The sequence below is a fragment of the Mirounga angustirostris genome, unplaced genomic scaffold (assembly GCF_029215605.1).
Source record: "Mirounga angustirostris isolate CCGP_5_RB_7025 unplaced genomic scaffold, mMirAng1.0.hap1 SCAF_6, whole genome shotgun sequence".
Taxonomy (NCBI): Eukaryota; Metazoa; Chordata; class Mammalia; order Carnivora; family Phocidae; genus Mirounga; species Mirounga angustirostris.
In genome coordinates this window covers 42,220,324-42,233,009 of record NW_026991714.1, presented here as the reverse complement: position 1 = coordinate 42,233,009, position 12,686 = coordinate 42,220,324, and the positions used below count along the sequence as shown (strand labels likewise).

Below are 12,686 nucleotides of genomic sequence, written 5' to 3'. Positions count from 1 at the left end.
AGGGGCCAAGTTGGAGTAAGGGGGCCTTTCGACATGTATGGTCCCCACTCATAGCAATATTGAATAGAGAATCATGGAACAACATGACAGTAGGGAGCTCAATGCAGGAGCTTACCTCTCCTTTCTGGGAGGCTAGAATTGAAGCCCACCCAGATCAAGATCCTACTCTGTTCTTAAAGGTGAAAAGAAATGGGATCCCACAGACCCATCACTGAGCGGCTCTCAATAATGGAATGCTAACTTCTCTCATTCTTCTTATCCTAAAAGGCTTCCATATTTCATTTAACAAAAATGTCACAGAGCACACATGATCATTATGGAACCCATTTCCATTCTAAACTCTAACCTCTGAAGTCCCAATTTTCCAACTCTCTTTGAGATCCAGGTGGTGTGGAATATAGAGCTGGTTTTAGCATCAAAGTCCAGGTCTGACTACCCTCAGAGCAACAGGAAAATCAAGGTGCCATTGTGACAAACTGGTCTTCCATTTCTGTAACGCACTGCATAACTTTCTTCTTATGGGTGTCTCATGTTTGTTTCATAGTCTGCTCTGGCCCCTAGAAATTTTCAGGGCAAAAAAGGTTAAAGGAGTATCTTGTCTCCGTGAGACTATGGGAAAAGCAAAAGTACAGCTACATCACACAGCTCTCCCTTCTTACTCCATCAATGCCATTTCAAGGCAAGTCCCATCCCCCCCAAACATCTAGTGACTGTGTAGAAGTCTGCAGTTCATTCATAAGGTGCATCCAAATAAATGAGCTCATTTACTATTCACAACTAACAAAGGGATCAATGTTGTTATCCTCCTTACAGATGTGAAAACTAAAAGCTCAGACAGATTAAGGGACTTTCCCAAGGCTACACAACTGGTAAGCAGAATTGCTGGTATTAAAACCTAAATCTTCCTAGTCTAGGTCTTATGACCAGGTAAGGGTTTGGGAATTAAATGGACTTGATTTCCAGTCTCCCCTTACAATTTAATAATTGTTTGACTTTGCAAGTTATTTCTTCTAAGTCTTAGAAAGTAAGGATCAGATGAAACAGTGCCTGTAAAACATTTAGTACAGGGTCTCATGAATAGCACAAATACAATAAATGTTAGCTATGCTAAATAGTATTAGCATTAATCATGATACTGATATTTCTGAGATCTTATTATGTGCAGGTCCTGTTCTATATTAACATGTAATTAATTTATTAACATTACAATGTGACCACTATTTCAGTCTGCAGTAATCTTTGTCATCTCTTATTTTCCCCAGCTGCTAGTATTTCCAACTATTCAGTATAAGAGCCTCACATGTTATTATTTTGTATGCTGAAGATTTGGATAATACTTTATCTCCTTGTTTATAATTGTCTTCTTTATCCAACTAGTACACAAGTTCCTTAAGATCAGAATCCTTGTTTCTCTTAGTATACCAAGCAATATCCACCCCACTACTACCCTGACCCCCCCGCCGCCACTGGCCAAAAAAACTCACCCACCTCTACCACCACCATCACCACCACCACCCTCCTTAAATGCTGGTCCAGGCAGGCAGGCAGCATGAAGAGGAGTATCTTAAAAAGGATACAGTTTCCAAACAAGGTGAGCACAATGAAATAGATAGCTGACCACATGCCTGAGCTGACCCCACCCTGGGAACGGATCCCATTGTACATCACCTCATTCCAGTCCTCCCCTGTTAGGATCTACGCAAAGCAAACAACAGGCAAGTCAGAGACTTGGGTTGATTGAGAAAATGGGGCCAATGTAAAAAGGAAAATTCTGGCCTCCATCTTTTCCATCTACCCTCTTGCTTGGTTATTCTGCCAAGGAGAAAAAATAAAGTCACTTCCATGAATAATTCTAAACTTCCTTCTGATAAGGATGATAATTTTAGGCATTGAAAATGGAAAGAGTATCACAAGGAAAGATTCTTTTCTGAGTCTGACTACAGACTCCCTCCACTTCCGGCTTTGCCAGGCCTATGGGAATCACACAGATCAGGTGGTCTGGTCACTACAAGCCCATCCCAGGGGAGCTAAGATACAATTCGTGGGACAGCAGCACTATTAGAAAGAGCCTCAGGGGTTCCAGTTCCAGAAAACTGGGTTCTGGTTTAGCCTCAGATTCTAGCTAAATAGTGTTTTCTTTAGCTCTCAGCATTATTGATTTTTGAGTTTCCCTCCATGATTTAAAAACATATTTTTTGTGGGATGGGAGAGGTGGGGTGGGTGGAAAAATAACTCATTAAATGGACATATGGGTCAGATGCTTCCAATTTCAGAAAACCATAAATGTGGTATGACTGTTTTTCTTCTTCCTTACCAATCTGGATTTTTATTTCTTTTTCTTGTCTGATTGCTGTGGCTAGGACTTCCAGCACTACGCAGAATAAGAGTGGTGCAAGTAGACATCCTTGTCTTGTTCCTAGTCTTAGAGAAAAAGCCTTCAGCTTTTCACCACTGAGTATGATTTAGCTGTGGGTTTGTCACACATGGCCTTAATTATGTTGAGGTAGGTTCCTTCCATACCCACTTCATTGAGAGTTTTATCATGAATGAATGTTAAATTTTGTTAAATGCTTTTTCTGCATCTATTGAAATAATCATATGATTTTTAACCTTTATTTTGGTAATGTGGTAGATCACATTGATTGATTTGTGGATACTGAACCATCCGTGCATTCCTGGAATAAAGCCCACTTGATGGTAGTCATAAATATTGTAAGTTACTGAATGTCTTTGCCCTAATATCTCTTGTGAACTCACAAGTATAGGAAACAGGCCAATACTATAATTATGATAGAGCTCTTCTATTGGTAAGAATGTTGCAGCGCCTGGGTGGCTCAGTTGGTTAAGCGACTGCCTTCGGCTCAGGTCATGATCCTGGAGTCCCTGGATCAAGTCCCTCATCAGGCTCCTTGCTCGGCGGGGAGCCTGCTTCTCCCTCTCCCACTCCCCCCTGCTTGTGTTTCCTCTCTCGCTGGGTCTTTCTCTGTCAAATAAATAAATAAAATCTTTAAAAAAAAAAAAAGAATGTAGCTACAGAAATTCTAGGAATTATTGTGATTATAATTACTCAACCAGAGTCCCAGTTGCCTGGGACGAGCCTGGGGCAGAAAAGTAGGTTTCTCCTAACATATCATTTTGCTGATGTGTAGGATCCAAAAGATCCTACGTAACATTTTTAAGTGCCAGTTGGCCTCATACCTGGAATACAGTCATGATGGCTGCAGGGAAGGTGTCAAAGTTTGCCGAAGGAGTCCCATCATTAAAGTTAAACCTGAAAAGGAAGTTCAGAGAGAAGAATAAAATGAAAATCCCACATACCAAGTTTTCCCTTCCTTCTTCATCACTTCTTTTACCCTTTCTGCATATCCTCCTCTTCCCTAATTTCTCCCCATTCCATGTACCTTATAAAGATCATATTATTAGTGACTACTACTGATGGACTGTGCACTTTGAAGGGTATGGATAATGAGATGGGGTTTGGGCTGATCTTGAGTTATAAGGCCCCATGGTGTACATTTTGGGGACAGCTTCAAGGAGAGGTCTCCAGACCCAGAACCCTGTACAGTGTGAAAAGATTAAAAGCAGAGACATAAGTTTTACACACACACACACACACACACACACACACACAGTGGTTGATGTGGGCCAAAGCAAACAGGATGATAGCGCAGTGACCAAATTAGAAACCCTGGCGCTCACAGGCTAAAGACTGGGTTTTGAGGCTCTTTGGATGGAAAGTTCATTGGTGCTTACCTGCCTCCAAACAGCTGCATTCCTAGGAGAGCAAAGACAACGATGAAGAGGAAGAGGAGGAAGAGCAAACTGATGATAGACTTCATAGAACTCATCAAGGAGACCACCAAATTTCGCAGAGATGCCCAATACCTACAAAACCCAAACATTACAGCAGTGAACACTGAATGTAAAATTATCCCCAAATCTAGCTGGGCATCTGCCTGGTAGTCTATGAAATAGGCTGTATTTGTGTACTTGTGTGAAGGAGAGATGTGAGCAACAATGAGGCTCCCCTGGGGAATGTGGCATGGGATCTGGCATCATAGGTATTTTTCTGGTTTGATTTTTGGAGGAGGAGCTGAAGAATGGAGTAGGGGACGTGGTAGGGAAAGGGGACTGTGGCAAAGGAGAACAGGGGATGGAAGGAAATATATTAAGGCAGAGAGAAGCTTCCACTCTCACAGGTGGTTGGGAAGAGTCCAGATTCTGATCACTTACTTGGTTATTTTAAATATTCTTAGAAGCCGGAGAGCTCGCAAGACACTGATTCCAAAAGATGTACCAGGTCTGAAGATTGCCCAGACCACTTCAAAGATACTGCCCACTGTGACCTAAAGAGCCAAACCCAGCCACAGTGAGGAGGAGGAGGAGAAGAGAAGAGCCTTCTGGCATTCAGCAGTCAACACCTGTCGCTGGGCTATGGTGAAATTAAAACTCTCCCCTCCCCACCCAGTGCAGCTCCAACAAGACTACCTATTTGTGAAGGCTGCCAAGGGAAAATGAGACTCTACTGCCTCCCTCCCCACTGCTCTCCACTCCCCTTCCTGACGTCACTCCTTCATGCTGGAGACTGGTTCACTGCTGCTCTGTCCTTAGTGGAAACTACAAGAGCCAGTCTTCTTGTAGTTTCTTCTGCACAAATCTGAGAGCCACAGCTGTTCTTACATAATAACACCTTGAACAAACACACGGGAAGAGCGGTACTCAAAGCAAGGAAACAAATTTAATTTAATACAGGTTGCATTCCAATGTAAAAACCTCAGAGGAGGTCCACATTCTCTCACTGTCCTAGAATTTAGTGCTACCAAGAATGGTTCAGTCACCCGTATGTGAAATATCTTTCAGTCACTCAGGTCCCACACACCCCAGTGGGACAGTACTACTTGGTGGCATATAGATATTGATTGCTGTAGGAAGTAGCAATGTCAAATTAACAATTTGGTTTTTGTTTTAATTACATGTTCACTGAATGTCTACTATGTTCTACACAACACACTAGGAGGAGTGACAAAAATTAATCCTCGCTGCAGCGCTGGAAAGTACGTATATAGGGAATGGTCTTTCACTAGCTGTTGTGCCTGAAAATTGCCCATATACCCAGAAGCATATGGTCCAAGTGAAAACGCAGATTGGCAAGTGCTCAAAATCCTTAGTACCTAACTGAAGATTTGGCAGGAACAGAATGGGTTTGGCAGAAAGAGAAGTGGTTCAGGAACCCAAAGTTTTGCAACCTTGTTCTGTTGCTAATTGGCAATGTGACCTTGCACACGATGTTCTCTGTTTACTCATCTGCAAATGGGAAAGGTAACTCCTGATATGTAATAGAGTGGCTAGGAGTCCTGAAAGCAGTGGAGGGCAAAAATGTCTGTCAGAGCACCTTGAAGACTGTTAGATATGCACGCATTTACATATCAACACAATTTAGGAAGTGAACACTGGATGAAATAGACTATGTGGGGACTTGCTAAGACTGGATGTGTGTGTGTGCGTGCGCACGTGTGCATCTTTGCATGAGGGTGTATCTAGATAATTTTCCCAATTTTAAACTGAACTAAAAAAAAAAAACAAAAAACAAGTATATAAGCTTCTCATTTTTACTGAGTCACCTTCTGGAATCAGTTCCTTTGTTCTCTCTCAGGCTTCCCCCTAAGATAGTAAGTGGTTAAAACCTGCTATGGGCAGCTCAGTCAAATCATTCTGCTACACACTTAAGTGTACACAATGGTATGCATGTTATACTTCAATAAAAACATTAAAAAATAAAAGAACTTTAAACAAGCAAACAAACAAATCCTGGTATGGGAAGGATTTCCTCATTCCTGACCTCCCTTTAGCTCACTTACTTAGTCCCCTTTTATAAATTCTGATTTCAGGGCTTCATGCTGAGCAGTGGAGCGAGCTGCTTATCTCAAACTGAGGCACATCAACATGAAGCAGGAGGACCGGCGGGCTCCAGAGCACTTACCCCAAAATCAAAACAGTTGAATGAAGAGTGAAAATAAAGTCGAGGCCCCATGCCATACATCTTCAGGGACATCTCCAAGAGGAACAGTCCCAGAAACAAAAATTCTGCATAGTCTGAAAGCATCAAGAGCAGAAGTGTTTATTCCATAGATGCCGTGGGCTCCCACACCCCCCAGCCCAACCCCCTCACCTTACAGAGGAGCCCTCAACACCAGCAGGACCCCCAAGGCAAAGACATCTAGTGACCACGTCAGGTCAATGGCAGGCAAAACCTAATGATATCTGAATACACTCTGACCTGGGGGGCCCAGGCACACTCCACATGTCTGCTTTGCCCTCTTTCAATGGATGGGTTGGTCACTGGCCTTTAAATGGTCTATGGCTCTCAGGAGAGAAAGAAAGGGCTTTATCATGGTGCTGATGAAAGAGCCAGATTCGCCTTACACACACCCAGCTGTGTGACAGCATCCTGGATCCCCATTTACCCCCAATGGAGGCCCTACCCAGAGCTGACCTATCAGTTCCTGTCTTGGTCTATTGGAAGTAACCACTGCCCTTAGAACTTTCTCCCCAGGACTTAGGTGACCAAAACTCTCTACACCATTGAGTCTCCTTAGATACTAAGTGAAGGCCTTAAAGTACCCAAGGCTAACACCATTTTGTTGTCTTATCAGCAAAGATTCATCTGATTCAATAATGAATGACAAGGGGACCTGTGGTGTGCTATCCCAACCCCCAGAGGCCAACTCTGGCTTCCCCCTCAGAGCATTGCCAGGCCCAGAGGACGCCCGTCCTCTTATGTTCACACCCGAATCTAGCCGCACTGTGCCGGCCGGCAGTCACTGGCCACTTACAGAGGAGATGGGTGAGCCACTGGGGCTGGTTGTGATGGACGATGGCCACGCAGGCAGTGTTGAGAGCCACAAGGCTCAACACAATCCAGTAAAACACCTGGGATTTAACCATGTGGCGGATAGAGATGCGCAGAAGCCTTTCTTTGTGCCGGAAATAGGAGGCCCCATCTACCTTTGCACTTTTGATGCTGGCTCGGGCAAGAGGTGTGCCTAAGGGGAGAGAAGTAAGGAGGAAGAATGAGGCTGCATGACAGATCACCCTCCATGGCAAGGGGGGCAGTCAAAGGGGGAGGTGGACAGCTTCAGTCCTGGGGGGTTAGGTGACCCCCACATTGCAGGCCCAGGGAAATCCCCATGGTATGAATGAAGTAGTTTCCATAGCAGAGATCCCTGCTTTTCCTCTCTGGACACTCTCAGTTCTAGGAAACTGAAAGATTCCCTGGGCATGACACCAGACATATACCCAGTGTCCTGAATCCTAATGGGATGGCATTTATGTTTTTAACAGATTGGGCTTCTCTCTGGCCTTTCAAGTATGTTTCAGGCACTGGAATCGTTTTGCTACATTTGTGATGATTTCTACCATGGGCAGCCTAGAGCAGCACTGAGTTCTGTATACCTCTTCTGCTTTTAAGGATGAAGTGAGGGAAGAGGTAAAAATCTGCCATCCCTTTTTCTGGGGAGGTTAAATCTGCCATCAGCCAGCATATCTAAGAGAACCTGGGACTGAAGAACAATCATTTAAGAGTTGTCAGTAGGAATTTGTTGAAATATCACATGGAAGTAGGTGGGTGTCACTAAGGTTAAGCAAATGATTGCAGGTCCTCAAATGGGGGTCACTAGAAGCAACAGGTCCTCGGGATCCTCGGAACAATATCTCAAAGTGGGTTCTCAATACCACCTCCAGGAGAGATAGCATTTATATGCAAATGGAATACATCTGTCACACTTAAAGAATCTGGGTGGGATTCTTAGCCCTACACCCCATGGTCCATTTTTCTCTAGATTAGATTTCCAAGTCCTTCCCTAATTACATCCCTAAATCCTGGATTCTCTTGGTTCTATTTCTCTTCATGGTGCTTCTCAAAAGACAGGATCTTTTTTCTTACAGGAGCCCAGACAAGTCAAAGATCTAACTGGTTCCACTCACCCACAGAGGAGATGTCAACACAGTGCTCATCACTGGAGTCTCGAGTCATGGCCTCCGTCCGGCTCCGTTTGATGGTTGCCCTTCGAAGCACTACACCAGGGAAGTGGGGAGGCCGGTGAAAGAACACAAGAACAACCAGATTGTTCTGATCAAAGCTCAGGACTGTGTGCCAGAAGCCTCTGTGACACAGGCAGCCGCCTTGAAGCACCTGAGCCATGGTTCTAGAAGTCGCCAGTGTCTACAGAAACAGGACTCCCGTGCTCGGCAGCACCTCGAAACACACGGGCTCCAGAACCCTTGCTAGACCTTATCTACTTGCAGTAGGTAAACAGGCGCTCCCTGTCTGTTTGTTCTCTTATTAAACAACGCCACCTCCTGCTAATGAAATGGTCCCAAGATGATCCCCACAAATTTTCACCGAAGATCCCTTTACGTGCCGCTGGTTGTGTGATGGTCTTTTCATTGTACGGTTATCAATCATACACCCTAGAACAAAGCAGCTCTTGGATTTCATTTCCATCACTTTAAAAAGCATTTAAATCCATGAGTCAATTCCCTTCATTTTAAAGCATGAGAGATTTTATGACAGAGAGACTTTCATTTCAAATCCCAGGGCACTCCTCTTGTGTTTTTTTTTTTTTCCTCTTTTGATCAAGAGATGGCCACAGCCTAAGAGGGCGCAAAAGCAGGCAAGTGCGGGAGCACGTCCTTACCTTCTAAGGCTGATGTCCCGGCATTTTTATTTTCTTCAGCGAGCATGACTTCCTCTATATGGAAACAATTGGTTGAGTAAATTATCTGTAAATGTCAAATTATTTTGCAAAATGAAAAATTCCCCAGGGACTGCTGTGGCTCCAGGGCAACAGAAAAAGAGAGAAAGAGAGAGAGAGAGGGGGGGGGGGGGCAAAGAGGTCACAGCTCCACGCAGGCACCAGCATCAGAAAGACAGCAAGGGCCACAGAGGGAGCTCTTGAGTGCAAATCAGAACAGAAAGGAAGTTCTGTACCGAGGGGCCGCGTGGAGGTTGATGGGTAAAATTCAGCTCTGCGTCTGATAACACTTGCTGCGAGCAAGACCTGATCTTTTTTAACTGAAATCTCCTAAATTGGTAGGAGTGAAAAATTTCCATTTCTGTTTTTTTATTTTACCCAGGTTCTGTAAACTTTTCCTAGCAATAGGAGCTTCCTTGGTGTTCCTCATCTGCAGCACATACCAGGCATACCAGGGTACAACATCTACCGCCTCGTTCAGGAGGTAAGACCATGTTTTCAGCTCCAGCCTGTCTGCTTCTTGGAGGAGGAGCAGAAGAAGATGCTAATGGCCCAGAGGAGCAGGACTTGTGGGCTTGCTTCCTCTTACCCCCATACCACAGTCTGCTTTGCTTGAGGGAAAGAGGCTTAGGCCCATCATGAATTTGTTCCTCTGATAGAACAAACAAATATTTGTTTTTTTGTCCACCTTCCTGGCACAGAGTTCCCAAACCCTTGGAATTTACTGTCTTCCGTATGCTAACAAGATAACTCATTGTGGGGGAGGCCTACACTACCTGAGGATCTGGACGGGTCATCAGAAAAACCAACCACATATTTGGCTATAACTTTTAGCCCCGTTCCCCCTCCTAACTCCTGGAATGGGTGAGGGGCTTGAGAATGTTTAATCACCAATGGCCAATGATTTACTCAAGCAGGTCTATGTAATGGGACCTTCAAAAAAAAAAAAAAAAAAAAAACCCTACATAATGGGGCTCAGGAAGCTTCAGAGTTAGTGAACACATTAAGATGCTGGGAGGGTGATATGCCTGAAGGGGGCATGGAGGCTCTTTGCCCCCCTTTCACCCCCACGTATCTCTTCCATTTGGTTGTTCCTGAGTTGAATCCTTTGTAATAAACTGGTGGTGGTAAGAATAATTTTCCTGAGTTCTGGAAGTCGTTTGAGGAATTATCAAACCCGGAGCCCTCTAAATTTGCAGTCCAGAAGGCAAAAATGCAGGTCACCTGGGGACTCCACTTAGGGCTGTTGTGTGAAGTGAGGGCAGGCTTGTGGGATTGAGTCCCTAACCTATGAGATCTGCACTGAATCGTTGGACACCCAGTTGGAGAACTGAAGGACTGGCCAGTGTTGGAATGATGTGTCTGGTTGTTGGTATTTGGAAAAGAACCAATAGTCCCTTGGATTATCAAACCCGGAGCCCTCTAAATTTGCAGTCCAGAAGGCAAAAATGCAGGTCACCTGGGGACTCCACTTAGGGCTGTTGTGTGAAGTGAGGGCAGGCTTGTGGGATTGAGTCCCTAACCTATGAGATCTGAATTGAATCGTTGGACACCCAGTTGGAGAACTGAAGGACTGGCCAGTGTTGGAATGATGTGTCTGGTTGTTGGTATTTGGAAAAGAACCAATAGTCCCTTGGATTTTCCTCATGACCTCCCCAGGAACAGTCCTGCATTCCAGGAATTCTAGTAAGACTTGTTTAAAATAAACCTCACTAGCATCCCTCCAAACTTACAAACTAGCCCTTCTGTCCCATGTCTGGCAGGATTCTGAGTCCCCTTTGGGAGTGATGTGGATGAGTTTTGATCCCCGCCCCACCTCAGCCACAGGCGAGGATGTCAGAGGCCTTGAGCAATCATTCCTTAAGATCCCAGCTGCTGGGGAAAAGCTTGCAGCAGGCCCTATTAAACAATGGTTTAATTTAAGCAATTTTAACAAGTAAAAGGACAAGCAGAAGAGGGCAAAGTCATTACCATAATTCCACCTGCATAATAAAACAGAGAGTATGTAATGTATTTCCCAGGGAGGGGAACACTTTGAGGCTGGAGGGGACCACACAGGATGGCCATTATACCAAGTCATAAATGTTTAGCTTTCTTTTTTAAGTACAGCCTCTGGCAAAACTCTAAGTTAACAGGTTAAGTGTTACTGGTGGGATGCTCCTTTATGCAGACATAGAGGGTTTTAAAGTCATTTACAGCCCACTGTTTTTCGGAGGGCATCATTTAAAAATTAGGTACTCATTAAAATACCCCCCATGGCAACGTGAATGACGTCAGCCTGGGAGTCACATCTGCGGTGTACAGTGCCTGGGTGCTGGGGTGGGCAGCTCGGAGGACCCGCAAGGCAGATGGAGGGTGTGTGGTGCTGCTGAAGAGCTCTGAGAAGTGCTCTGAGGGCTCTGGATGTGCCCAAGCTGCCCCCCTCCCCCACTGCCTTTTGCCAAGTTCTCTTTCAAATTTGAAAGTGTCTTTCCAGGGAAATGTAACCCATATGTCTCTGATTCACTCACACCCCATTTGCAAAGGGAAGGGCCAGGAAGCACAATTTGACGTCGCAGTACGTCTTTTTTCTTAGAAGGAGAGAGCTGGCTTTGCCAACTGGAAGAAAGTGGAGCCTTGGAATTCTGCGTGTATCGGAAGAGCAGAGCCACAAAGAACAGCATCCCATGCTGCCTGACCACAAGTGGGGTCACGGACGGGGAGGGGAAGGTTCTCTTCCAGTTCTGCTGCCAGCCTGTTCACAGGGGCGGTCTGTCAGATGGCTCCTCCACCCAGGAAGCCAAGGACAGTGGGGAACTTCAAGCTGCCTGCCAGACCTGGCGGCAAATCTGCTCGGTAAGGCTGAGTTACCATTCTGGAAAGAAGGTGGAGAGGTTCACATTCACCCCCACACGAGAGCCTCAGAGAAGAAAGGGCAACTTGGGAAGCGCCATCAGTGGGCACGGCGCAGGCCTCCAGAGGCAGCAAAGAGATGCTGGGAGTCCTAAACGGGAGGTGGTTTTTAATCTATCGGGCACTGAAATGGCACTTTTCATTGCACACACACTCTCACACCCGACAGGTGATCAAAGGTTGACTCCAGAGCGGAGAGTGAGCTTTTTGTGTGCTGGTGGTTAGAACAGGAGGGCCATGGTGTCATTCCAAAGCTCCTGTAGAAGAATAAGGCTCAGGCAGCTAAACATCAAATCATATTCCAAATTTTTCCTGTGAGACCTCACATTTGAGCTATGCTTTCTACCAGGAATAGAGAAAAAAAATGCTGTCATGTGTATTTTTTTATTAAAATAAATTACTCTTTGCTCAGGATGAAAATAAAGATCTATAAGAGCAATGCAATGCAATCTTTAAAATGATAAGGAAAGCAAATGCATCCATTTTACTGACAGATATGGGGTGATCGATACCCCTCATAAGCAGCTGAGCCACAGTCAAACTTGAATCTGGTGGCTCTGTGGGTTAATAAAACCGTGATAGGTTTGGACCTATTCTCAAGGCTGGGTAAGAATTGTTCCTGATGCTGAGGCTTGTAGTGAGGAACTGGGGACAGCTCAGGGAGTAGCAACAAGCAGTTCTCACCATCAGCTATTACCCACTTACTGCAGTGGCCTCACGGTCAACCTCCCTACTTCTGACCTTGCCCTCCTTCTAATGCAGCAACCAAGTGTTCCCTTCAAACCTTCAAACAGACCATCTCCCACCTCTGACCCAAACAGTCCAATGGTTCCTGCCTCACTTACAGGAAAGCCCCAAACCCTTACAATGGCCCATAAAGTCTGCCCTTCCTCCCATTACAGCCCCCCTCCCTGTCTTCCTGCTCCCCTCCCCTTACTCATTCCTCCTCCTGCTCTTGGCCCACTTCCACACTAGAGCCTTGGCACTGAGATGCCCCCCTCAGACATTCCCATGACTTAGGCCTCAGCTCCTTCAAGTCTT

At 45.2% G+C, this 12,686-nt stretch overlaps 1 protein-coding gene across 3 annotated transcripts in view; it reads right to left on the bottom strand.

Moving 5' to 3' along the window:
- CACNA1E (calcium voltage-gated channel subunit alpha1 E) overlaps nucleotides 1-12,686 on the bottom strand; it is a 311,105-nt gene that overhangs the window by 70,171 nt on the left and 228,248 nt on the right. For all 3 annotated transcript variants that reach the window (XM_045877252.2, XM_045877253.2, XM_045877254.2), the window contains exons 9-16: nucleotides 8,697-8,750; nucleotides 7,984-8,073; nucleotides 6,834-7,043; nucleotides 5,981-6,093; nucleotides 4,234-4,346; nucleotides 3,754-3,885; nucleotides 3,199-3,271; nucleotides 1,578-1,695 (exon numbers count right to left, since the gene is read on the bottom strand). In XM_045877252.2, coding sequence (XP_045733208.1) covers nucleotides 1,578-1,695; nucleotides 3,199-3,271; nucleotides 3,754-3,885; nucleotides 4,234-4,346; nucleotides 5,981-6,093; nucleotides 6,834-7,043; nucleotides 7,984-8,073; nucleotides 8,697-8,750 — 903 coding nt within the window. The remainder of the gene's footprint in view (nucleotides 1-1,577; nucleotides 1,696-3,198; nucleotides 3,272-3,753; nucleotides 3,886-4,233; nucleotides 4,347-5,980; nucleotides 6,094-6,833; nucleotides 7,044-7,983; nucleotides 8,074-8,696; nucleotides 8,751-12,686) is intronic.